The 27,959-nt window shown below is 41.5% G+C and overlaps 2 protein-coding genes across 11 annotated transcripts in view; one reads left to right on the forward strand and one right to left on the reverse strand.

The window, feature by feature from the left end:
• LOC129394401 (histone H2A.N) overlaps positions 1-27,051 on the reverse strand; it is a 50,048-nt gene extending 22,997 nt beyond the window's left edge. For both annotated transcript variants that reach the window (XR_008621646.2, XR_008621645.2), the window contains exon 1: positions 649-27,051. The gene's annotated coding sequence lies outside the window, so the exon portion shown is untranslated. The remainder of the gene's footprint in view (positions 1-648) is intronic.
• MYO1D (myosin ID) overlaps positions 305-27,959 on the forward strand; it is a 383,024-nt gene continuing 355,369 nt past the window's right edge. For 3 of the 9 annotated variants that reach the window (XM_055101291.2, XM_063599124.1, XM_034942108.3), the window contains exon 1: positions 314-764. In XM_055101291.2, coding sequence (XP_054957266.1) covers positions 670-764 — 95 coding nt within the window. In that variant the 5' untranslated portion in view covers positions 314-669. Of the gene's footprint in view, positions 765-27,959 lie in introns of all 9 variants that reach the window. The other 6 variants (XM_063599126.1, XM_034942110.3, XR_008621644.2 and 3 more) reach the window with 5 other exon arrangements.

Genomic DNA, 27,959 nt, shown 5'->3' on the forward strand with positions numbered 1-27,959 from the left:
TCAAGAATGGGCAGGGTGTGAGTAGAGAGGCGGGAGTGGGTTTTGGAGCAGGGTGACAGAATCATAATGAATTGTCCTCGCGAAAAGCTCCACGAACTACTTTTCTAACTTTGTTGGCAGCTACCAAGTGTGGGCGGCAGGCGGCCATCCTCTTGGCCGCCTGAGATCCCAGCGCCTGTCCCCAGGGGGCGCTGTCACCCAGCTGCCGCCGCCCGGCCCAGCGCGCGTCCCCGCCGCCCACCCGCGCGTGCGCGCCGCCCAGGTGAAGAGGCGGCGGCCAGGGCCGCGGCTGGGGCGGGCTCCTCAGTGGGCCGGGAGGGGCGGAGCCGGGAGGCCCGGGCGGGGCGGAGCCGGGACGAGCCCCAGGCTGGAGGCGGGACCAGCCGCCGCCGTCTCCGTCTCGGTGTCCCGGCCCCTACAGCGCCCGGCAGCCGCGGCGGGAGGAGCGGAAACTGTCGGGCGCGTCCCGTTCGGAGCCGCGCCGGCCGAGAAGGCGCCGAGGAGCAGCGAGGCGGCCTCCGTCCGGCCCGGACCCGCCGAGCGGCGTGCGCGCCCCCTCCCCGTAGCCTCGCGGCGCGGCCTCGCCCCGGCCCCTCCCGAGCTCATCGCGGGCCCACGGAGCGGCCCCGGAGGCCCGAGCGCGCCCACCTGAGCCCCCGCGCTGGCGCCATGGCGGAGCAGGAGAGCCTGGAATTCGGCAAGGCAGACTTCGTGCTGATGGACACCGTCTCCATGCCCGAGTTCATGGCCAACCTCAGGCTCAGGTGAGGGCGGAGCGGCCGCGCGCAGGGGCGCGAGGCTGCGCTTTCCCGAGAGGGGGCGCCTCGGGGCGCGGCCGGATCCGGGGTGTCGGGGGCGCCCAAGCTCCAGGGATGGAGGCGCGGCCGGGCTGCAGTGTCCGGGGGTCTGCCGAGCTCCGCGGCTGCGCTTTCCCGAGAGCGGACGCCCCTGGGGTGCGGCCGCTTTGGGGTGCGGGGGGCGTGTCGAGCTCAAGGGCCGCGCTTCCCTGAGAGGGGAGCCCTGGGCGCTGTCCGGGGTTTAGGTGCAGGGGGTGTGCCGCGCGGGAGGGCGCGCTTCCCCGCGCCAGGTGAGGGATGTGGGCGGGCCGGTGACCTCATGGAAACTGAAGGGAAATAACTTGAACGAGAGTTGCGGTGGCCCCGAAGGCCCTAGGAGGACTGGAGGATTATTTTGGAGAGAGGCTGGCGTCTCATCCCGGCTTTACACTTGCTGCTTTTCTTTCTTTCTTCGCCCTTCTTCTTTTTTTTTTCCTCCTGGCGTAGTTCCATCCTGTCATTCAGGATGCTATGGAGTGATCCCTGAGCTGTCTGTTCCGGGACACTGGCTATTTTTTTAGTTACTCTCTAAACGTAATTAGACACGTTTCCAGACATCGAAGAGACTGCTGTACTTGCCAGTGCCAAGATAAACTGTCTGAATTTGACAAGACGTTCATGGTTTTGGTTTTTTTCAAGGAGTTAGTGGATGGAGCTCTTGTGTTATTAACATCCTGGAGAACGTAGTCACAACTCAACGCCCCAAAATGGGCTTCCAAGATGTGGATTTGTTTTAGAAAGCCCTTTACATGCGATTATTTCACCCTTGATAGAGTAATATGTAAACAGTTTTAAAGTAGTTTGACTTAAACATTAAAGTAAGTGGAATTTCAAAATAGCTGAGTTTTGGTGTGCGTGTGTATGTTTCCCTGCAAGCTTTGGCTCCATTTCTTCTAGGGTTTATAGCTAAACATCATTCCTTAAGCTTATAAAGTGAAAGTCATAATCTAGGCTTGGGTGCTTAACCCTAATTTCAGTATTAACTACCCCTGTCAATCCAGTTGACAGGGGTCAATCAGGTTGATTACATACCAGCATAATGATAGGATGTTACATTTCTGATCAAGGTTTGGATGTACAACTTTTATAGAAAGCACCCCAAATATTAATCAAAATGATATACCTCTACATCAGCTATAACCAATACCCATTATCATAGTGATTAAGAGTCAGACTGTTGAGATTCAAATTCTAGTTCCACTGCATTCTTGCTGTGATCTTTGAGCAAGTTACTTAACCTCTCTGTGCCTCAGTCTTCCCGTCTGTAGGATTGGGGTTGTCCTGAGGGTTAAATGAATTATTAATAATATGTGTATACATACTTCAAAGATTAGTGCCTGGCAAATCCATATTAGTAAAACTGTTTTAAGTTTTCCCAAGTGCACATAAAATAGATAAAGGGGTAAGTTACATAGCAATTTCATAGATTAAGGTTGTTTTAAATTAAGAGATTCTACTCCCCTCCCCCACAGGAAATAAGTTGTGTGCTTTGAGAAATGCCTTTATAATTTTGACACTCTCAGTTATAATCATTTCAGTTTTTCAGACATTGGTACATTTATTATGTACATACTGTATACAAGACCCTGTAGTAACAGTTGAATATGAAGCCTTTCATTTTAACCTCCATCTTTCACCTCCAGCAAATACATGGGCTTAGCCAGAGCTTTTGCAGAATTTTCAGAATTTGAAATTGAAGGCATAGAGTCTAACAAGGCTACATTAGTTTGTAGGACTACTCCTCTGTAATAGAATTAAAACTCTAGTGGTTTTTAAAAAGTAAATTGAGGGAAGGCACGTAGAATTTCTGCTTTTTTTTAAAGCATTAAGTCTCTTAAGTGTGAAGTTTGAATCTCAAGATAGATTACTAAGGTGAGCCTAACAACTCCTATGTGTACAGAAGAGAATGCTGCAATTTATTTATATTTATATTTATATTTTTTAGAGATGGGCCCTTAGAGTTGCTATGTTGAGCAGACTGTTCTTGAACTCCTGGCCTCAAGCAATCCTCCCATCTTGGCCTCCCAAAGCACTAGGATTATAGGTGTGAGCCACCATGCCCGGCCGAATGCTGCAATTTAATTCTACTGTGTGCAAGGTACTCTAGGAGATAAGCTAGGAGTATCCAAAGAACTACAAGATGTGCTGCTTACCTCTCAAAGAGGTGACATCTCAATGAAGACATGGAGAAAGGTGGAATTTTCTATTGATTTAAAGAATAGTTCAAGAAAACAACATCAGGAGGCTGAGACAGAAGGATTGCTTGAGCCCAGGAGTTCAAAGCTGCCGTGAGCTATGATCACACCACTGTACTCCAGCCTGTGTAATAGAGCACAACCCTGTCTCTTAGAAGAAAAAGAAGAAAGAAAACAGAGAGAGACAGAGACACAAAGAGAGAGAGAGACAGAGACACACAGAGAGAGAGAGACAGAGACAGATAAAGAGGAAGGAAGGGAAGGAAGGAGAGAAAAGAAAAGATAAAAGAAAAAAGAAAGAAAGGAAAAGAAAGAGAAGATAAAAGCCTTATAAAGCTTAGGTGATTATTTGTCAAGTAATTATAGAAATTGTTCTGGAAGTTCAGAAGAGAGAGAGATACCTTAGGTTGACTCCAAAACACCTTATAGAGGAAGAGAGGAGTTGAGCTGAGTTCCAAAGGATGGGTAGGATTTGTAAAGGTGGACTCGTGGCTGGAGAGCATTCCAGGTGGATTAAGCAGCATAAGCAGGGGTTGGCGGCATGAAAGCTGACTCTGGGTGACAGTGAATAAGTTAAGTTGTTTGGAAGGGAAGTGGTTGGTGTTGTGGAGAGGTGGGAGGAATCACCAGCTCTCCATATGGCCATTGGCTAAGGCCCAGGTTTTTAGGTCTACCTTTATACCCAATCTCCACATCATTCAAAATCCTGGGTGTACAGATGTATATGTATTTGTATGTATCTCATCTGTGTGTCCTTGATGACTCTGAGAACTGGCTGTGGTTCTCATTGTACAGATCGGTGATTGTTCATGACTTACTTATAAATTAAAATAGTTGGTTCCCTGTAGCCATAAACACAGTGCCAGCAAAGGGTAGCACCCTTACCCTCCTCTCAAACTATAAATTCTGACCCAGACAGAAAACAGTCCTCTCTTTCCTTTCACTTTGCAGAAGGTGACCAGAAACCCACCACTGCGTAATCCAGGTGCTGTTCTGTGATGTTGAAGTGTTTTTGTCCCCTGGAATATTGGTGGTTGGGCACATATTTCTGGTTGTATATAGCTGAAATTGAGCGTGTTTGGTCCATTGGTATATATGGATGTGTGAGTGAAATTCCCATGTGTGCTTGTACCTCATGACTCCTGCCCTCCCAAGCTGTAGTTCCTGCTCTTACTCCCCAGTCTGGAATGTCCTGTCCTCCCTTCCCACCTGGCTCTTCTGCAAGGCCTGCTTCCTTCCTTTAAGTCATGTAATAGTCAAGCACTCAAGGCTGCAGGTGCTTCATGGGTCTGTGTTTTCTCAACAGCAGCACCTAGCATAATGCTGGGTACAGAGTACGTTCCTTCGTGACAACATTTTTTTGTAGAGAGGGAAAAATGCTTGTTACTTTTTTTTTTTTAAAGCTTATGTGGCATTGTCCTTTTAGAATTATCTTCTTGTTTTGCTATTAATCTGGCCTTCTTTTTCCCTCTTGGAGCTAAAGCTTGATTTTTAGACAACTGCCACAATTGACAGAACTTTCTCCTACCATTTTTACTTTTAAAGATTGACCTAGATGTGTGTCTGGATGGGGCAAGAGTAAAAGAGTGATGTGGATTAGTGCGAGTTAGGATATCTGAGAAGGAGCTTCAACTTATATTTCTTGCTTTATAACAAAACCTGCGGCCGGGCGCGGTGGCTCACGCCTGTAATCCCAGCACTTTGGGAGGCTAAGGCGGGCGGATCACGAGGTCAGGAGATCGAGACCATCCTGGCTAACACCGTGAAACTCTGTCTCTACTAAAAATACAAAAAAAATTAGCCAGGCGTGGTGGTGGGCGCCTGTGGTCCCAGCTACTTGGGAGGCTGAGGCAGGAGAATGGCGTGAACCTGGGAGGCGGAGCTGGCAGTGAGCCGAGATTGCACCATTGCCCTCCAGCCTGGGTGACTGAGCAAGACTCTGTCTCAAAATAAATAAATAAATAAAACCTGCTTGTGTTCTAACAAAACCCTGGAATATCTGAGAAGGAGCTTCAATTTATATTCCTTGCTTTATAACAAAACCTGCTTGTATTGTGAGGGCTCCTTCTTTCCCTCCCAGAAGTCTCTTGTTGGGGGATATTTCTTTTGCCTTTTTGGTGGAGATGGAGGTGGTGGTGATAAGTTCCTCATTCCAATTTCCAAGGATCTCTGCTCAGGAGTAAGACCCCTGTATGAGTCCTGCCTGCTTCCATGGTCAGGAGCAGTTCCTGCCAGCAACCCTGATGACCACTTGAAGCCCTAACCACAGCATCCCTGTCCTACCATGTTCTGCTTTCTCTGTAGCCACTTCCTTTTTGGATGTGGAGCTCATTAGTTCCTTTTCTCCTTGCATGGGCCATTCCTATACGTGAGTTCTTCCAGCATTAACATCAGCTTTGCACCCTCCCTCTGAGAGTCCTGCCAGGGCAAGCTGCTTGCATCTGCTCCTCGGTGTGCTCCTTACTCCGCACACTCCTCACTCTCAGCCATGTGCGTGAAAGGAAGAATGCAGGCTACTGCTCAGGAGTGGACTTGAGCCACGGACGGTGTCCTTGACAGAAATGCTTTCCATTTTATAGGACAATGAAATATACGTTAGACTTCCAGAGGTCCAGTTTCTTAACTTTATTTGTTATTGGTTCCTGTTTTGAGAGTAAAGCATCTATTCAGTCTGATATCTTGGCTTCTCAGAAATTTAATTTTTCACCCTCTCTTTTCTTACTGGGTTTTGTCTTCCATAAAAGCAATCATCTGAAGCACTGTGCGTGCCAAAGCTCCATGCAACTCCTCTTTTTTAATCTAACACAGCATGTCTTTTGTACCTTTGCTTGGACCTGGGGTTTTCAGCCTTGTCACTATTGACATTTTAGACATTTTAGACTTTGTTGTAGGGGCTGTCCTGTGTGTTGTAGGATGTTTAGAAGCATCCCTGGCCTCTACTCACTAGATGTCAACAACTCCACTCCTCTTTGTGTCTTTGTGCTCACATGCATGCAATATTATCCCTAGCTGAGAGCCACTGGCTCTTGCTGTTTTCACCCCCTGGAATGTCCTCCTTTCCTCATCTCTGCCCTCATTCCCTGCCTGCCATACTCTTACTCATCCTTCAAGACCAGATGTGAGAAATCTTTCCCAATCCCCCAAAACAGGTCAATGTCACATTCTCATGTGCTCTCAGGATACATGGACATTTATTCATAACAGAGAATTTATCATATTCATAGGTTGCTTCCTCACCAACCTATGGAATCCTCAAAGGCAGATAGCCTGTTCAGAGGTAGATCCAGGTTTTCTGGTGCTTTGAACCTCATAATGCTTGGGGGCAACCACCTTTAAGAAAAAGAATGTAAATCATGAATGCAGAATAAGATGCAAGGCTTTGGAAGGGGAAGGTGCAAGTGAGTGGCTGTGAAGCAAACCTACCTTTAATCCTTTTGCGTTTTCTGTGATGCTACAGAATTTGCCCTTCCTCATGTTTAATACATCTTAAAATGAATTAACTGAGTACTCAAATGTTGGCTGATTGGTCTTCAACCAATGGAATTATTTCTTTTTTTTTTTTTTTTAGCAGACAATCTTCTCAAAATACTGTACTTTAATAGAACTTAACTGTGTGTTGGGGCAGTGAGTTATAGATTAGAAGAAAGGCAGGAAACAGACACACACATACTCACCACACCACCCCTGTATTCTTTCTCTGTGGCTGTTTGGTCATTTGGAAAATTTGGTGGGACAAAGGGTTTCTCTTGCTTGCCAGGGAAAAAAACCCATAGATACCCTGGGTGGTCTTCAAGTAAATGTAAACCTGCCATTGGTTCAGGGCTCTAGTTAGAAATAGCTCTAGTTAGATTTATAGGAGAGGTGAATGGCACACTAAATCTTTTTGGCTTCCATGTGAAATTCTTTGGCAACCTCTTTTGAAGGCCTTTGGAAAAGGACAGTTTGCTCTCTGCCTGTTTTGTACATTGGCTTCATATTGGGACAAAAATGGGAATTTGGGTTTTGGAGCTGCCATTTGGAGTGAATCACCCTGCTGCCTGGTTTCCTTTCCTACTCCGTGACAGATTTCCGAGACTATTTTTATTCAGGGTCATTTCTTGACCCTGGAGACTTCTGCTGAATTTAGTTCCCAAATAGAGCCAGATGTGGGTGGAATCAAGCACTTAGAAGTTGCTACTGGTTCATTTCATTGCAGGTTCTGATGGGATCTCCTTTTCTTTTTTCTTTTTTCTAGACGAGGTCTCACTCTGTCACCCAGGCTGGAGTGCAGTGGCACAATCATGATTCACTGCAGCCTTGACTTCCCCAGCTCAAGCAACCCTCCTACTTCAGCCTCCTGAGTAGCTGGGACTACAGGCGCACACCACCAAGCCTGGCTAATCTTTTTTTTTTTTTGTATTTGAGAACTACTTTTACATTAAAGAGATACACTTTGGCTCTTTGCTTAACTTTGAGACAAAAATGTTGAATCTGATGTAGCTAGAAATGTGTTTATTTAGTGATCTCCATATTAGCTCTATGTGGAGAGCTGTTCGTTGACATTCTCACCTAAGTGTGAGTCAGCTAAGCAAAATGGACACTATCTCTAGGAGTGACCTCATTTAATGATAATTCTCTAGTACCCATTTGTGGTGCTGCCACTGGAACTGGTTTGGGTCATTGTATTATTGCCCAGCCACTGCTAAGTCAGGGAACTTTACTGTCAGCAGTGGCTCCAGCTCCACTGGGTAGATTACCTGTTCATGAGCCTCACCGACATGGCCTATAAAAATGCCAACTATATTCATAATGGGGTCAGAGGGTAACAGCATTTTAAAATATGCATTGTATGTCTTTCCTTTATCATTTATTAGATGCCTTGATTTGGATGACAGTTTTATTTCCTGTAGGAAGCAGGCTTCTTTCAGTTCAACTACAATGTAATTACTGGCTAGATCTCTTTTTTTTTTTGAGACAGGGCCTCGCTCTGTTGCCCAGGCTGGAGTGCAGTAGTGCGATCTTGGCTCACTGCAACCTCTGCATCCCAGGTTCAAGCGATTCTCATGCCTCAGCCTCCCTAGTGGCTGGGATTACAGGCACGTACCACCACTCCCAGCTAATTTTTTTTTTTGTATTTTTAGTAAAGATGGGGTTTTGCTATGTTGGTCAGGCTGGTCTCAAACTCCTGAGCTCAAGTGATACGCCCGCCTCAGCCTCCCAAAGTTTTGAGATTACAGGCCTGAGCCACCGAACCCAGCCAAGATCTCTTGAATAGAACAATGTTTTCCAAACTTTAGTTTTGAGCATTTGTGGGAAAAAGAGCATTTGTGGGAGAAGAGAATCAAAAGCATGCTTCCAATAGGGAATCATGGAAAGAGCACAGGCTCTGAGACTTAAATGGCCAAGTTCAAATCTCAGCTTCAGCTGAGCATACTCCTCTTAGCATAGGCTTCCCTAAGCCTCATTTCCTTATATGTAAAATGATCGCCTTTTAGGGTTATTGAGATGAAATCACATGTTCAGCAAGTGCCTGGTATATAATTCTCACTCAACTAATGCTAACTCTTCCTGAATCCTTCCCAAATGGCCTCACCTCCCTACCCTGACCCCATAACTGCTAGAGAGCTAGATATTTTCATCTCTTCCTTGTCATTTCTTCCTCCCTCACTAAGACAAAGTTTTGTCTTTTTTGTTTGTTTTGATTTTATTTGGGGGGCAAGGATGAAAGTTTGCAATGGCGCAAACTAGGGAATTCAGATTACCTAGCAGAGAGTGCAAGAACACTGGAAATAGACAAATCTGGACCTTAATCTTGTCTTTGTTCATTTACTACCACCTGTGTGACTTTGGACAAGTGACTTAGCTTCTTTGAGCCTCAGTTTTTTCATCTATAAAGATGATGTGTTCTTGTGAAATTATAGCACATTTAAAATATGTGTCAAATACCTATGGTGGTGGCTGAAGCATAGTAGATACTCAGTGGGTACCCCTCTGTCTCTGCTCCATTCCCTGGTCCAGCCCTGTGGACCAAAAATGCCCTTGCTATTCCCAATTCACTCTGTAACTATCACCCTATGCATTCTCATAATCACATTCCCTCCAGGTATCACTATTTAATTTCTAGAAATCGTTTAAAACTCTTTGGAAAATGAAATATATTCATATTTAAGAGATTTCTAAACTATTTTATTCTGCATGTCACTGTTCTCAGCCTCCGTGAAGGTTTGTAACATCTAGGCACTATTGCTAGGGAATAGACTTTAAGTCTAGAGTTTTTTTTGCTTGTTTGTTTTTTAAATCTATAACCAATTTCCTCATTATCTATAGACCCTGTGTGTTTTTCATATAATCTCCTGGTATTAAAGCTAGCAACTACTTGAATTCTTTTTTTTTTTTTTTTTTTTGAGACGGAGTCTTGCTCTGTCGCCCAGGCTGGAGTGCAGTGGCACGATCTCTCGGCTCACTGCAACCTCCATCTCCTGGGTTCAAGCAATTCTCCTACCTCAGCCTCCTGAGTAGCTGGGATTACAGGCGCCTGCCACCATGCCCAGCTGATTTTTGCATTTTTAGCAGCGACAGGGTTTCACCATGTTGGCCAGGCTGGTCTCGAACTCCTGACCTCAGGTGATCTGCCCGCTTTGTCCTCCCAAAGTGCTGGGATTACAGGCGTGAGTCACTGTACCCGGCCAACTACTTGAATTCTTACAGTGTGCTTAGTGCTGGGTTGGGTACTTTGGTGGGGGTTACTTTTAATAAAGTTACTCTTTGAGGGATAGCTTAATTGGGAGTAAGAGATACCTTAATAAATGGATCAATATAAAGTGAAATATGATTGAGCTCAAATGAATAGCACAGACAATTCTTTTTTTTTTTTTTTTTTTGAGACAGTCTCACACTGTCACCTGGGCTGAAGTGCAGTGGCGTGATCTCAGCTGACTGCAACTTCCGCCTCCTGGGTTCAAGCAATTCTCCTGCCTCAGCCTCCCGAGTAGCTGGGATTACAGGCACCTGCCACCACATCCAGCTCATTTTTGTATTTTTAGTAGAGATGGGATTTCACCATGTTGGCCAGGCTGGTCTCAAACTCCTGACCTCATGATTCACCTGCCTTGGCCTCCCAAGACAATCCATTCTTTTAAGGGCTTCCTACAGAGAAGGAATCAATATATCATATTTTTAGAAAAGAGAACTGATGACAATATAATTAAGAGCTGTCTATATGTATGTACTATATTATGAGGGAATTCAGAAAAGGAAAAAATGGCATTGGGAGTAGGTAAAAAATGCCCTATGGAAGAGGTAGAATGTCAGCAGACCCTTGTTGAAGTAGACATAGTCTTTCATTTGGAAACAGTCCTTCCTCCCCCTGCCCTGTGGCCTGAGCCATCCTGGCCTTCTTTTCTTCTCTCTCCACTCACTTTAAGCATGCGTGGGCTGGCTGTGCTGCTAGCCAGCTTCCATTGCTCAAAAATATTTTCCCCCACATTGTCTGCACTTCTTTCATTCTTGTCTTATGCTGCCCCAAATTCTCCCAACTAGAGATTGAGTTAGGTTGATAAGAATCCCCTTAGAAAGTCAAATACTTCTAATGCAGCACAAGCACGTTAGTGTAAATCTGCTCAGTCTGGTTAATTTCTTTCTCATGCCTCAGTGGCATCAGTTAGAATAAGGAGTAGAGAATTTCATTTTTGAGAAATAACTTTACAGTATGTTACTGTTCAGGGATATGGCAGACCTGGGATAGAGAACTGAACCCTTGTGGGAAGGGACGGGCAGCAGGTAGTATAAGGTTAGTTCATTCTTGGGGAGGCAGGTCCTGATGACAGAGAGGGGAGGGTACCTGACGAAAACTTTGCTCAATTAAAAACTGTGTCTCTGGTTTATCTTTGGGTCTAGAAGAGAGAGAGAATTTTTTTTTCTTCTTTTATTTTATGCTCAATTACAGAACTTCCAAGACACAGCACCCAGTGTGTGTGGTGAATACTGTGGCCCTAACATTTGGGTTAAAGGGACATTACTGAGGAGCCAGGTGCAATGACCCATGCCTGTGGTCCCAGCTACTGGGGAGGCTGAGGCAGGAGGATTGCTCAAGCCTATGGGTTTGACACTATGGTCACGCCTGTGAATAGCCACTGCACTCCAGCCTAGGCAATATAGTGATACCTTGTCTGTAAAAAAATGAAAAATAAAAAGAGAGACACTAGAGAGCCAGACTATGACTCTAATCATGGTTTTCAACATTGTTATTGAAATAGAATGGTCTGGTTTTGGAAAGTAGATCATTTTTTAAGTGAAGGGTTCCTGTAAGTGACTTCAGTTGATGGAGAAGGGAATCAAGAACATCTGCTAGTTCCTCTTGATATTTTGTCCACCTTCCAGGCTCCTCATTGTCTTAGCCTCATTCCTGAAGATATCCCAGTTTGTATTCCAGGCACAGCTGCCCACATGGGACTAGTTACAATTATTCCAGCATGGGATTGCCTTTATTTTCCCACATTTCTGCTCCTTGATACACAATATAGAAATGGATTTCACTTTAATGAGATTAAAGCATTAACTCTAGTAAAGCTATTCTGCTTTAATAAAAAGATTGTTTACTCCTGAACATAGGTTTTTCAGAAAAAGCCACAGGCCAGTTCAGAGTTCTAAAAGAACCTCCTGGAATAGATGGATAAACACACCAAGGAACAAACACAGCTTTCCTTTTATTCCTCCTCTCCTCATATCTCTCACAGTTATATTGTTAAGTCTTGGGAAAAAACCCATTACCACTTACTGTATATTCACAAGGTTCACATATGCAGTAGAAGCAAATGAATTTGTCAAAAAAAAAATGGCTTAATCTAAAACAATGAAGCAAACAAATTTCGCCTCTGACCACAAAGTCGGCTTTGAGTAACTTGTACAATAGAGGATCATCTGTAGCAACGCCGGGTTATCCCAAATGGTTCTATCTCAGACTGTTGCTTTGTGTCCAATATAAAGTCAAGATAAATTTTATAGTCAATTAAAAGTCAAACCCCATGAAAAAAACCCAACAACATATTTATTTTGGATAAACCCCATCATTGGTCATATATCAGCTTTGGGTTTTACAGATATTTAGGTCATTTTAAGTTTATTATAAGGATAGTACTTGATAATGAGATTGAGTTAACCTGATTCTGCCATCTTATCCCGTGTTCCGTCTTATTAAGACAAAAACCTATAAACAATTCAAAAAATGTCTAGAATAGTTTAAATGTCAGTGAGTACAACTGTTTTTTTTAATTGCATTCAACGTTTCCTATCGGTTTATATTTATGTCCTACCTCTACACTCAAAGTTCTAAGGGCAAGACAAAGTCTTATCTCCCAAGGCTTATTTCCAGGCATTAAGGACAAAATATTTTCACCTCTATCACGGAATAAACAAATAAATGCATAGTACTTCTGCATCTTTGATTCTTGGCTGAACTATGCATTTACTATATTTTATGTATGCTTTTTAATGTATTCTATTTTATGTATATAATCTGATTTTTCTGTAATAACTCCAGTTTTTGGTAATGCAGGAAAAATGAAATTACCATTGCTCTTGGAAAAACCACTAAAATAGATTTTGGGCCTTTGTGAAATGGTAGACATTTCTCTCCTTTTTTTTTTTTTTTTTTTTTCATTCGTAGAACTCAGACATGTGAAGCTTGACACCGTACAACAAAGCAGGAAACATTAGTGGCACTGTAATCTTGAGCAGTCTCATGATGTTGCTTGCCTTAGCCAGTTAAAGACATTTTACCATACTACCAAACTTTTCACAGCATTGTGATGCCTTTATATAGCTTTGTGTCATTCGGTAAGTGTTTCTAAGGGACATGCCTTTACACAGCAAATCTAGGGACTAAGCTTGTTTAGATTGGTGCTTTTAAAAAAAATCTGTAATCTGTCGTGTCCTGGGTCATGGAGGTGCCTGAGGAGCAGTCTTGGATTACAGGTAGAGGTGGAGTAGGGCTTCAGGCCCTGGCACTCTAGTGCTTTTAACAGAGCAGCTCTGCTCCTGCATAGTGGGGTTCCAAGGAATATGTCATTTGGGAAAAAATGCTATCACATTGGAAAAACAGCTTGCAAACAACTGTTTTAGATGATTTTGTTTCCAGAAGGCTTTTATTCTTGCAAACACCAAAAAAAAAAAAAAAAAAAAAGAAAAAGAAAAGGAAGAAATGTTTGTAACCAAAATTATTTTAAAAGTGGCGGTATGGTATAAAATAATGAGCAAAGGAAATATTTCAGTTATTCAAAGTTCAACATGGCTATGGCTACTTTCTACAGTAAAACTTAAAAAATCTACTTCAGTTCTCTGAGCCTTTAATGGCTCGGTCTTAAAATGAGACTGATTTCTACACTACAAGGTTATTATATCAAATGAGATAATAGCTGGGTTGTTTATTGTTCTTTACACATAGAGGGCACTCAGATGTTCGTGCCTTTTCATTTTTGCTTCCTTAAGCAGAATATAAAGAATGTGATTTAATTCTTTTTTCTTAATGACTTAGATCATCATGACTGTAGTTATAAAAAGTTGTTTTCATGTCCTTGGTATTTACTGTCATATTTGTAATGTTTCGTTCCACACTAAGTTGATCTAAATTAACTTTTAAAAATATATGGTTCAGTTTCTATCGTTGCTTTGTGTATGCCTCCCCGTGAATTCCCTTTCCCCTCTTAATTTACAAAGGTAATCCTTTCTGGGTTTTGGCTGTCAGCCGAGCTCGTTAGAAGGGTGTATAAAAAAGGAGTTAATATGTTGTAATGAAGACTGAGGGGTTATCTTGGGTATATCAGTCATAGGGCAAGAGTTTTAAGATGTCTGTTTTTTATCTTCTCTGCTGAGAGGTATTTTTTATTGCTTTGCTGTGTTTGGCTGGAAAGGCAAGTAGGCCAAACTGAGTTCTAAGGTAAGGTGCTACTCTAAAACATATTACTGCCCTTGGTATTTGAATTATTTGTGTGGTTGAACAAACCAAACATGATGAGTGCATTTTTCCACACAGTGTGCAATTTATGACTGCTTGTTGACTTGTGGTAGGCAGCTGCTATTGGCAGAATCTGTTACTGTTTGCATCTCCACCTCTCAGGTTCCTATTTTATCTGAAACTCTTACTGAAAAGAAACCTCTTCTTCAACTTCTTGATTTACCCTAGGCTGGGGTTCCCAAATCCAGCTTTGTGTCATGATCACCCAGCTTTTAAAATACGCAGATTCCCCGGGCTCTGTCTTCTGGAGATGGTGATTTATTAAGCCTCCTTAGTGCCCAGGTGAGTCTCATATGCAGCCAGGCTCGGAGCCACTGTCCTAGGCTAACGTTTTTCACTCCACAGTTGTGTTCTATTAAAACTAAATGGGCTATCACTGTAATGTGAGCTGACTGACATATTAACAAATGTATTACAACTTATCCAGATAGTCAGTGTTCTTAGTTCTGTTTTGGTTATTAAATCAATTTAATCGTTTGATAATCACACTTTATTCTTTATCCTTACAACAAGTTTTCCATTTTTTCACCCGATGGTTATGGTTATCCAGTTTTAGCTACTATGTATGTATTTTTCTGTCCTCAGATTATCCATAAAAACTGTATAATCCCACCCTCCTTGTTAATACCTTGATTTATTTCCTTTACAGTCTTTTCTAGACATATAAAAAATGTACATATTCAAAACTTTGGAATCTTCCTGTTTATACAACATATAGTTTTGTAAACTGTTTTCTCACATAGCATGGTATCTTAAATGCTTTTCCATGCCATTAAGGTGCCTTTGAAAGTATGGTGGCAACCACGTTGTCTTTATTCTTTTCTGGATATGCAGGAGCAACCCCGATAGACACAGTTCTTGTTCTCATAGAACTGATAAACCAGCAAGGGGAATATACTAAACCAGTAAACAAACAAAAGGATAACTACAAATAGTAATAAGTGCTATGAAGAGAAAGAGCAGAGTTCCCCCATAGGGGAAATGGAAGTGACGTGTCCAAGTATGTGGGTGTGTCACAGGGAAGGCACTTTATGGGGAAGATAGCTTTAAGCAAGATCAGAAGGATGCGGAATATGTGCCTGTTGGGGGAGAGGTGGGGAGCGGGGGAACAATCAGATAGGGAAGAGAGAGAAGACAGAGACATAACTTTTATTGATTATTTATTTATTGAGACAAGGTCTGGCTCTATTGCCCAGGCTGGAGTGCAGTGGCACAATCTCAGCTCACTGCAACCTCCACCTCCTGGGCTCAAGCTATTCTCCTATCTCAGCCTCCCGAGTAGCGGGGACTACAGGCGTGTACCACTATGCCCAGCTAATTTTTATATTTTTTGTAGAGACGGGGTTTTGCCATGTTGCCCAGGCTGGTCTCAAACTTGTGAGCTCAAGTGATTCACACCTGCCTTGGCCTCCCAGTGTTGGAATTACAGGTGTGAACCGTGGCACCTGGCCGAGACATATTTTTAGATAGACTCAGTTTCTGAAACTGAAAGGTATCCAGTGAGGCTAGAGTCTTTGGGCAGAGTGGGGCAGGCAAAGTAGGGGCAGGTGAAGATGGAGCACTCATCAGGGACCACACTTTGCGGAAGGGGCTTGGGACATAAAATCCCAAGATTGAAAATTTAAGTATGTTGGGGAGCAATTGAAGGGCTTTACATCAGGGTGACAACACATTTTTAACTATCTGGGCTTTCTTTCATTTAGCTCCTATAATCTCTCTGGTCTGGGAGATGGCTGAATGTTTGTTTTTTGTCACATTCGTGAATAGGGTGCAGATTTGGCAAGTGTTTTCTACACATTTCCTCTGCTAAGAATAAACACAGGCCAGGTGCGGTGGCTCACGCCTGTAATCCTAGCACTTTGGGAGGCTAAGGCGGGTGGATCACGAGGTCAGGAGATTGAGACCATCCTGGCTAACATGGTGAAACCCCCATCTCTACTAAAAATACAAAAAATTAGCTGCGTGTGGTGGTGGGCGCCTGTAGTCCCAGCTACTCGGGAGGCTGAAGCAGGAGAATGGCATGAACCTGGGAGGCGGAGCTTGCAGTGAGCTGAGGTTGCGCCACTGCAGTCCAGCCTGGGCAACAGAGCGAGACTCCGTCTCCAAAAAAAAAAAAAAAAAAAAAAAAAAAGAATAAACACCAATACAGCCCAGACGTGATCCCTATAGTATAACAGAGTTGTTTCTTGGAGTAGGTAGCCCTAGGGCAGTGTTCTGTTGATTTGAAATAAGTGAATCTTGATAATGACTAATGGGCTAACACTGATTTGGGGGGATTTACTTTTCTTCATTTTATGCTTCAAGCCAGAGAAATTCTGAGCCATGAATTCTCTGATGAAGTCTCTTGAGTCATAGAATTTTAATGCCGGAAGGGAATCTTGAGGTTCCTCACTGTTGTATAGATGCATGAAGTTAGAAACACAGAAAGTCAGGACTTTTTACTAGTCTAGTGGCACATTTACTATGGAGGCAAAAATCTGTCTCCTAGCTTTGTGTTTATTATTCGGTTTTTGCCCTATTCCTAGCTCTTTTGCTTTGCAATCAAGTAGCAACTCTTCAATTTCCTTTATTATTCTCACTTAAAAGACCTGAACTAGTTGAAACAATGGAAAAGCTTACAGTGTAAATAAGAAGTAAACCTCTAGTTCTCTATTGAAGGGCAACAATTTAACAATACAAATACAAAATAACATTGTTGTAGGTGTGAGAAAGATGGAGGTCTTAGTAGTCTATGTTATGTGTCACCATTGACTTGAGCTATGTCAGAGGAAATACAGGGACTTGGAAGTTCCCTAGCTTATCACACCTCTCCTGGAGGGGTGTGTGGTTGCTAGCTTCACTCTATATCAGTCAGAATGCTGTTGGGGGCAGCTAAAAAGAAAACCAAACCAAACTGGCTTAAACAGAAAAGAAACATGTTATCTCACACAACAAGAAGGCTAATGATAAGAGAGGTTCTGGCCAGTCCCTAAGGACTCTGCCTCCACTTGTCTGTGATTCCCTTGGTTTTGCCCTTCTTGTTGTGCTGGTTTCATCCTCAGCTGGTGGAAGGTCGTTGCAACAGTTCTGTGCATCTCACCCAGGCACAGTAATGTCCTGAGGAAGGAGAGTGAGCTCTCTGCTTGTGTTGTGCTCCTTGCTTAGGAAGCCCCCCAGAAGACTTCCTTACATGTCACATTAGTTAGCATTTGGTCACATGCCCATTATTAAACCTGCCACTGGTAAGAGGAATGTGGTTATCATGATTGAATAGTCAGGTGCTGATGATAGATTTCACATTTCCTGCAGCATGTGGCTGTATGGAAGGGAGTGGATACCTGAACAAAGTCAGGCTTTTTTAGGAAAGAAGGAATTTTAGGGGCAGAATAGGATATTGGATAGGCAACCAAAAGTGCCTCCTCTACACAGTTTTACAAGCTATGTAGACAGAATAGGATTTATTCAGAAAAGAATGCTCAATATGTTGAGGGTACTTGAAACCATGTGATTTAAGGAATGACTGAAGGAACAAGACAGGACATGAACACCAACCTCAAATACTTGCGTATGAATTGATTATGTTTATTCTGGGAGACCCCAAAAGACAGAATTCATGCCAGTGGGTAAAAGTGAAGAGATGTAGATTTATCTTTCTGCTCCTTTTCTTCCTCTTCTTCTCTTCCTCCTGAAGAATTTGGTCCTAAAGCCATTGGGTTGGGGCACAGCAAGGTAGGCATCCATCCCAGGGGAAGGGGAGCCACAGGGGCCCAGATTAGAGTTTGGAGCCAAGTTGAGTAAAGAGGGGGCCAATGCATGAGGACCTGAGTATGGAAAAAGAGCATCCGTGCTGGCGTGGTCTTGGTGACAGCAGTGGGAGATAAGTGATAAACAGGGAGATTGACAAACAAGTAAATATGTTGAGGATAATGGAGTCAGGTTTCTCATGGTCATAAAAGAGAGCTCCAAATATGGAAAGAGGAAAAGTACAGTCAACCCTTTGTAGTTAGATTGGAATCAGAAGTTTTCAATATACAGCTAGACAGAGGAGTAAATATAGATGTGAATGTGTATGCACCTATATCCATACATTATGTATTCCCCATCTCTGTCCATTGTGAGGACCTGGGAGCAGTGATACCTTAATATAATAGCAATGGTCACACCTAGTACCATCCTCCACTGAAAGAAATAAGGGCTTTGTGGAGAAATGGGTAATTCCAGGGTTGTCACAAAGTAAATATTAATACAAGGTGAGCCGGGGGCATCTTGTATTTTCAGAAAGCAAGGAAATCCTCAAAGAATGATGAAAAATGTAAAACAGATTCAGAAAGCAGCTTAAGTGAGTACCCACTAGCTAAATCTGGGTCAGTTTAATCATCAAAATGAAATTGGAAACCATGATTCCATACTTACATAAACTAATAAATAACTTTTGAAGTTTGATGAGGAATGGGATATTTACTTAGTATCTCCCTACAAAATGTTCAATTAATTAATATCAAAGAAAAAAAGATTATTGTTACAGTGGAGAAGCCTGACAGATGCTACCTTAATGAAGTGATCAAAATGAACAATGTCAGAAATGGGACAAATCAGAATCATGTACCATGTGATCAGGTGCAATGAGAAAAACACAGCATTACTTCCTCTGTGACATTCCTGCTAAAGATGCATAACCTGAATCTAATCAGAGGAAACACCTAGCAAGCTCAGATTGAAGGCCAGTCTTTAAAATAACTAGCCTGTAACCTTCAAAAATGTTAAATTCCAAGAAAGACTGAGGAAGTATTCTAGAAGCAACGAGAATAACAAGACATAACAACTAAAGGTGAAGCATGATGCTGAACTGTATACTTTTGCTATAAGGGACATTTATTGGGGCATTTGGTAGAATTTGAATAGGGTTCAAGAATTAAATCTTAGCAGTATATCATATGTTAATCTCCTGATATTGATAGTTGTATTTTGGAACTGCTACTTAGACATCAAATGGTTCCCAAAGAAGGTAATGAGTTTCTGGTCAAGTGAACTTATTGAAACTGGAGTTAAAGGTTCACTCATTAGGTTCTTTTAAAGAGATGTTGTGCATCTGGAATATTGGTCTATGTGGCCTCTAAAGTCATACATTCTAGGATTCCAGTTGTCTAAATGCATATTTTAAAGTAACAGTTGAAAATATTAAATGATGTTATGCTCTCAGTTATTACAAATTAACAATTAACATTACCAAACAACAGGTATTACTTAAAGCTTTTTGCTAGAAACTGTGTATACTGAGGACTACATATAATTCGTTCCAAGAATAATTGGAGATAAATGGAATGAAAAGATGTGTAACCCCCGAAAGTATCATATAATAAATGCCTGATGATTAGTAGCAATATTCTACAGTTCACATGTGGAGAAAATTTCTGAGGAGTCTGAGCTTTGGTGGTTAAGGAAGGCCTTTATTGATTAAGGGATTGGGCTGAATGCTGGAATGTGAATAAGACTTAGGTATGCATGAAGTAAGAATGGCAAGGGAGAGCATTCCATGCAGGGGTGCCTCTGTGAATGGTTGTGACATGTTCAGGAACAGTGAGAAGACCAGTCTGATAGGGTTAAAGGAGTCTTTTTTTTTTTTTTTTTGAGGTGGAGTCTCGCTCTGTCGTCCAGGCTGGAGTGCAGTGGTGCGATCTCGGCTCACTGCAAGCTCCACCTCCTGGGTTCACACCATTCCCCTGCCTCAGCCTCCTGAGTAGCTGGGACTACAGGTGCCCGCCACCACGCCCAGCTAATTTTTTGTATTTTTAGTAGAGATGGGGTTTCACTGTGTTAGCCAGGATGGTCTCTATCTCTTGACCTGGTGATTTGCCTGCCTCGTCCTCCCAAAGTGCTGGGATTACAGGCATGAGCCACCGTGCCCGGCCAAAGGATTCTTAAAGGATTAGCTCTGCCTTAAATTCATTACAGTTGGGAAGACAGGATTAGATTCCATAAAATGGAAAATGGGAAGGAAACTAATTATTGGGGCAGCTACTAGGCATCATCAGGTGCAGTGTTAGGTGGTTTTCACTCATTAATCTCTTATAATCTATTCAACCCTACAAGATAGGTGTTATACGGGTATGAAACACATGTTTACAGAGAAAGAAGATGGCTTTGCCAAAGTCACATAACTGATTAAGAAGCAGTTTGAATTTGAAGCCAGACTGACAGGACTTCAAAGTGCTTGACATTTCTGCTACCCCTGCTTCATACCTGTGGAAAGGAATAGAGAGCAGTGATACAGACTTGGGGGGAGGGGATGACTATATGTGTAGAATATTGAGAAGAATATTGGAAAAAGGAGGATATTTCCCAGTACCTCTTCTCATGTTGAGATCAAAGTGCTCATAGAACATGCCTCTGAGATTTAGATGATCAGAAATGAGCATAAAATGTGAGAAAAGGGCCAAGGATTGAACCTTCAAAGAGATCTGTATTTAAGGGACAGTCAGAATAATAAGGACCCTGAGAGGAGTCTGAAGAGGAGTGTCCATGGAGGTTGGAAGAAAACAGGAAAGTCTGATATCACGGAAGTTGAGAAGAGAGGGGTCAGCAAAGTTGCACACTTGAGAAAGGCCAAGGAAGAGAAGGATGAAGAGGTGTCCATTAAGTACAGCATCCAAGAGGGCATTGATGACTTTCATTAGGGTGGTCTCAGTGGAGGGGTAGAGGTGGAAAACAGTTTGTAGTGGGTTAGTCAGTAGGGGTGAACAACTAGAGACTGAGTGATACTGCTTTCAAGAAGAGTGTTGTAAAGGAAAGGAGAGAAGACCATAGCTACAGGTTTTTGTTTTTCTGCTACTTTTTAAGCCAAGAGAGTTGAGTGTGAATAGGTAATGATGGGAAGGAGGCCGTAGAGAGAGAAAGACATTTGAGAGGACAGAGAGTCTTCTGCAAAGGATGAGATGTCTGAGGAGATGTGAAGCGCTGGAATCTGGAGCAGCAGACATGAAGAGGATGAAGGCTCCTATGCTTTTTGTGGAAATTGTCCATATCTCTCCCTCATACAACAGAAGTCTTTGTGTTCCCAGGCAGGGTGGTCTCACTGACCATAGTATAGCTGCTGTGTGGTCTATACTATTTCAAAAAGAAAAAAAAAATCATCCAAGAATAGCATCTGCATGCACATTCTAATTGATGGCAACTAAGATACATTTTGTTTAAAGCTGCAAAATTCGGTACCGTCATTATAATGCTGTCATTCTGAAATGCCTGCCTTAAAAATGAGAGTAAAAGAAGAACAAGGGAATAAGAATGAATATATACTCTCAGCCAATGAAAGCTAGTCCTACAGACTATCATAGCATGGATCCATGAGTTAGTGCTTCAGACAACCTCATCCAAAGAGCCCTGTGCTGTGCGTTCCAGAGATGAGTATGTTTCACAACATGTATTGTTTACTCTGTTGTGACCTCTTCTCCATTTATTTTGGCTTCTACAGACCTATTTTGATTTGTAATAGTTGCCAAAGATTTTTTTAAGTGAATGAATGATATTAGGCATGCAAGAAATAATACTAGACCTGCAGCTTCTGCAGTGTAGAAATAAAGGGGGAAAGTACTATGTTAGATGTAGGAGTAGGAGTCGAAACCTAAGAAAAAACACAAGTGTCCATCAACAGTGGGATGGAAAAATAAATTGTATTCATACAATAGAATGCTAGATGACAACAAAAGTGAATGAATTACAGCTACATACATCAGCATGAATTAATCTCACAATCATAACATTGAGCAAAAGAAGCCAGACAGAAAACAATACGTACTCTATGCTTTCATTTATATAGAATTCAAAAACAAGCAACACTAATCTATGGTGTAAGAAGTCAGGATAATAGTTATTTTTGGAGAAGAGAGAGGGGACAGTAATTAGGAGGAGACTAAAGGAGGGTATCTGGGGGTGCCGGGAACAGTCTTGGCACAGGCAGTGGTTACGTGTACTAAAGATGTGTACATTCTTATGTATGAATGTTATACTTCAATAAAAGTGTGTTTTTAAAAAAGGCCACAAGGAGTCCTCAAGGAAATCATGGAGGAAACAGTACAAAAATCAGCAAGCAATTAAAGGTTTGTAGCAATCCTTTGACCTTACATATGGCATCATAAACCTCATTGCAGCCAACGGGGATGGAACCAACAATTTTATTGTCAGTTGAAGGTGTGTCATGACTTCTGTGGATTTGCAGAGACTGCAAGAGTAACTGCCAAATATGGGATGTGTGCGTGTGTGAGTGAAGCTACACTCACACATGTACACATACACATTTGTATATCATATGTTGGCATCTTCATAGGGACCACAGTTAAAGCATGCAGATTCATCCAGTGCCCTCATTCCAGGAAACTCTACTTCCAGCTCTCTACTTTCAATTCATGTATTCTGTAGCTATAGTTACGGACTTTATTGTGCCTATTCAACCTTTACCCTGTGTTTATTACTTCTCAAATCACTGTCTAATTTTATTTTGAGTCTCAGATGCCTTTCAAGAATTTCACATTTATGGGATGTTTTTACTTCCATAAATGTTTTTACTGTGTTAACCTGGCCCAGTTGGTCTGTGTACAGGGAGTACAAACTAATTCTGATGTTAGCTTGTCAAATAAAATTAAATCTGTCACCACTGCATAAAGTGTATAATGTATCCCAAAGTGAAGCAAGAATTATTTCTTGTTTGTTGTTTGCCATTGGCTTCGCCAACGATTTCTCCCTTTAGCCCAGAGAAGAACTGAAGTTGATTCCTTTAGATGTGCAAGCTTTTCACATTCAGGTTTATTTCAGGTGGAACTTTGCTTTTCTTGGAGGAAGGTGACTCATTTGTGAGGAATTCTGAATGGCTAAGTAAGGAAGAGATCTGTTTTTCAGAGTTTCATAAATTTTTACTAGTCTACTCTGCCAGGATCCATTTTTATTCCTTCATGTAAGCTCTTATGAGTTAGATCTTAATGATGATTCTGATTAATAAGCTAAAATTCCCAAGGGTTACCTATTGCCTATGCTTGCAATTAATGTAAAAGAAACTTTCCGTGGAGTGAAAAGGAGATTTTATTTTTCTTTAGTTTGGACTGATTCCAGTATGCTGAAGTTGTTGATATTGCTAGTAAAAAAAGTATTTGAATTTTCGTTCTATTTTTAGGAAACTAAGATAATTTTTGCCTATATTTGAAATCAGTAGCTATGAAAGGTGACTTTCAAGTGTATTCCTGAGAAAGAGGAAATAAGAGGTTGGGGGAAGATTCTAATAATTAAGTTTAAAATGTGCATACTTTAAATATCACTGCGAGACAGTTGTTTGAACTTGAAGCAGATACCATGCTTCATAATGTTGAATTTACTGTTTGTTTCAATAATTTATTGACAAATTTATTGGGTAAATTTGCCATCTTGCATATATTGATTCTAGAGCATTGGTTCAGAAGTGTGGAAAAAAAGATCCATAATTTGTTAATCCATCATGTACTTTTTGTTCGTTTGTGAGCCAAATCATTCATTTAAGCAATTAGCAGTTAATTATCCATCAACTATATGCTAGGTTTTAGAGATACAAAAATGAATAGAATCCTTTCCTTGCCCCTGTGTAATCCAGGTCTATAGGGAAAGACAGACATGGAAATAATTACAGCAGTGTAATCCATGCTGTGATGGAGATATGGATGGCATGCCCCAGGAACCCAACTATTTCTGGGAGGTAAAGGGAAGCTTCAAAGGAGATGTTTGAACTAAAGTGTGAGCAGGAAGTTGGCAAGTTGGCCATAGAATAAGAATAAATTCATCAAATCCTATGCTAAAGATTTTTTATTATGTGGTGATGGGGAGCCATTGAAGGATTTTAATTAGGGAAATGACTTGATCAGATTTACATTTTAGAAGACTGTGGTGTTAATGAAGGAGATATATAATCACATGACTGAAGCTGGAAGTAGAGAGAACATTTAGGAAATTGTTGAAAGAGTCCAAGTGAGACTAGTGAGAAAGTGGGAAGAGAGACACAGAGGCGTGGTTTTCATATCTGTTGAGAAGGTAGAATTGATTGGCTTTGGTATTTGATTTCGATGGTGCTGTTTACAAAGAGTAGAGATGCAAGAGGAAAGAAAATTTGGAGTGTGGGTTAGAAGGTAAGATAACAGGCTGAGGCTATTGTTCTTGCGAGTCATCACATGGAATTGTCTAGTAGCCAGATGGAAGTACTGGACTGTACAGTTTTGAAGCAGAGTAGAGTGGTGTGTAGTCAGGACATAGGTGTTAGAGTCATCTGTATATGATGACATTTGATGCTTTTGAAGTATATGAGATTACCTTATTAGAGAATGTATACAGTGAGAAGTGAAGGTAAATACCATCTTTCACAAAAAGGCCTTTTGGACCTCTGGTTTGTTTCTCAAAATTGTTTCTTTTTTTATCTAAATTTATAAATACATGATTCTTGTAGAAAAATTGAAAAATATAGAAATATATAAAGACAATAAGATAGTAATATTCACCCATAATTCAATTCTCATTCCCCAAGAAAGTCACTGTTAGGAAGAAACTATGCATGTATTTGCCACATAGTTGAGACAACATTCTACAGACAATTTTGCACCCTATTTACCATTAATTCAAGCATAGTATCATATTAGTATTATAAGTAACATTGCATTTAATATGTCTGTATGAGAATTATTTCTCTAAGATCACAATTCTTGGTATGGATTCCTAGAAGTAGAATAACTTGGCTACAAGACATAAACAAATGTAAAACTTTACATTTTGGCCAGGCACAGTGGTCATGCCTGTAATCCCAGCACTTTGGGAGGCCGAGGTGGGTGGATCACCTGAGGTCAGGAGTTCGAGACCAGCCTGATCAACATGGTGAAACCCCGTCTCTACCAAAATATACAAAAACTAGCCGGGTGTGGTAGCATGTGCCCGTAGTCCCAGCTACTGGGGAGACTGAGGTGAGAGAATCTCTGGAACCTGGGAGGCAGAGGTTGCAGTGAGCTGAGATCATACCAGCCTGGGTGACAGAGTGAGACCCTGTCTCAAAAAACAAAAAAAAAAACTTTACATTTCATCAAGTGTTTTTCAAAATGGTCATATCAATTTCTACTTCCACTGGCAGACAGTTCTAACATTTGAAGGTTTTAGGGGAAGAAGAGTCAATAAAAGAAATAAAACTAGAAAGTAATGGTACGAGAGAAACTAACAGAGGAGAGAATTTCTAGAAGGAAACAACAGCAGTAGTAAATGCTGTAGATCAGGGATCCCAACCCCCAGGCCCCTGACCAGTACGGTGGTCTGTTAGGAACCGGGCTGGGCTGCACATCAGGAGGTGAGCAGCGGGCCAGCAAGCATTACAGCCTGAGCTCCACCTCCTGACAGATCAGCAGCATTAGATTTTCAGAGGAGTGCAAACCCTATTGCGAACTGTGCGTTTGCACACTCCTTATGAGTGCACACTCCTTATGAGACTCTAATGCCTGATGATCTGAGGTGGAACAGTTTCACCCTGAAACCACCCCCCTGGGTCCATGGAAAAATTGTCTTCCACAGAACCTGTCCCTGGTGCACAAAAGGTTGGGGACCACTGCTGTAGAGAGATCACAGAAGCAAAGAATGGAGGAGACCATTGAGTTTGGTGATGGGAAGCCTTGGTAGAATGGTAGGGAGTTAGCCAGGTTGCATTGAGCTGAGGAGTAGATGAGGTGGATATGGACTATTTGATAGAAGGGCTGCAGAACTGGTGGAAAATATTGTGTTGTTTGTTTTTAAAGGTGAGGAGTCTTAGGCATGTCTGTGGGAATTGGAGTTGATCATTGATGGAACAAGATGCTTGAGGAAGTGAGAGAGGATGGGTTCCAGAGCTCTGGGGCTCCCTCTTTTTCAGGCTCAGGAAAAAAGGTGGTCAGGATTAGGGTGGATGTAGGTAAAGTGGCAGGAAGTCAGAGTTGTTTCTGTCTATTGGATTTTATTTTGCTTTGTGAAATAGAAGGCAAGATGTTGGCTGAGTGGGGGGAATGGTAGAAACATCGACTTGAGTTAAGAGTGAATAGGTTTACCTTCTGATTTGGGAGCTGTTGAAGGACAAGTACAAGGATCACCAGACAATGCCAAAGGTCCTCCTGATGTTGAACTCCATGGATTTATAGAGTTTCCAATTGGTCAACCTGAGATTTTGTTGTTGTTGTTGTTGTTGTTTTTCATAGTACTTGGCAGCCTAGGTGCAGGGGAGAAATGAAGTAAACAGTTGGTCATCTGAAAAAAAAAAGTTTTCATAAGTATTCTTAACTAAAATTTAAAGTAGGTACAGGGAGGTTTATTCTCTCATAAATGAGAAAAAAGAGACAGAGATTGACTCCCATGGTAAGTTGGTGATCAAGCCCAATCCAAGCCTTGATAAGACTCCATTCCCCTCAAATTCACTAATGCTTGTAGTTAAATTTTAGAAAACTTGGTATGTCCTTATATGGTGTATCTCAAACAAACAAAAAACAGGGTACATAAGAGTGAGTTAGGGAGAAGAAAGAAAATCAGACAGCATTACTCTACTTTGTTATTCCTGTGCAAAATTACTTCATATTACAAAGTGGAGCAGTGTTTAATCAGAGGAATTATAGAGAAACAATGAAAGAGAGGTAAATAGAGCACTTACAAAAGTCACTTAGTTTTTATACTGCCCAGACATTTTTTCCTGAAGAATACTTTTAAAAAATTAATATCAAATACAATTTTATTTCAAAATAAAGTGGCTGCATTCTTTGATAGGATTGTTGTACCCATGGTGAAAGAGTAGTGCAGTAGTTCAGGTCTGAGTGTGTGATGTGTTGGAGGATGGGCAATTGTCCATTTAAGTATCAGTGGATAATTATGATTTTAAAACTTCACATAGTTTGATTCTCTCTCAAAATATTGTAAAGAAATAACTCCTTTGTGAAACTTACCATCATTGTTTTCTCTTACATGGTCTTGAGTGACATCAGTTTTAAAGGATGTAAAGAGCCATCTCAAGAACAGTAGCTATTAAACTGGTTTGAAAGTTGCTTGACAATAATGGAAAAAAAAAGTTATTTCCCAAAGGATTGCAGTAAGACTGATGATTTTTATGCCAGTGGAAGGCCAGTTTTTACCACAAAAATTTCCCTGTAACCTTTCATGATTGAAAACATATTACTTGCTATTCAAAAACACAGGCAAATTAGTGAGGAGAGTTTCTAAAAGAAGCTCAAGGGTTAGACATATAATTTGTGGATTACATGTCATGATAGTGAAGTGTATTTCCTTCCGTGTTTTGTTTTAAACTGTAGAAGGGACACAAAAGTCCACAATTTGGGCTTCAAACATATTTTTACAGCTGTAAGATGAAAACACTTAATTTTTAAGGGATTTTGTGTTCCAGTTTTACATGTCTTACTACATGTTTATTTCTAACAATTTATTTATTCTTATACTTAATAATATATGTTTATGTAACTTTGCATGGGTACATAAGAATGTTAGGGAACTTGGCATTGTCTATGAAATGGTCATCTAGGAGCCTCTTTATTACAATGTGGCTTATTCTCTTAAAGCATGTACTTTAAGGAACAAATATGAGACATGGGACTACTGCACTGAATGAGCCCAGCTACCTACTATGGCAAGAAGGGTGTGGGACGGGGGACTGTGGTTAGGTAGCAACGGCACCAGTAATTCAAGCTGGAAGTCATCAGGGACTGATACCCCACAGAAACAAGAGTATTTCCACTTTAAGGAGTGAATCCGTTTTAAATCCAGTGTAAGCAACAGAGAGCTAAGGACAGAGTATGGCAACTCCTCAAGCCCACTAATGGCCTCTGTAACATCCAAAACATTTAGTCTTCTTGATCATTCTGAGACTTGACTACCACAGAACTACTTGTTTTCATAAGGAAATGTAAAGAATTAATGTTTTGGTAATGTTTTACTTTGACATGATTT

Source organism: Pan paniscus, chromosome 19 (genome assembly GCF_029289425.2).
Source record: "Pan paniscus chromosome 19, NHGRI_mPanPan1-v2.0_pri, whole genome shotgun sequence".
Lineage (NCBI taxonomy): Eukaryota > Metazoa > Chordata > Mammalia > Primates > Hominidae > Pan > Pan paniscus.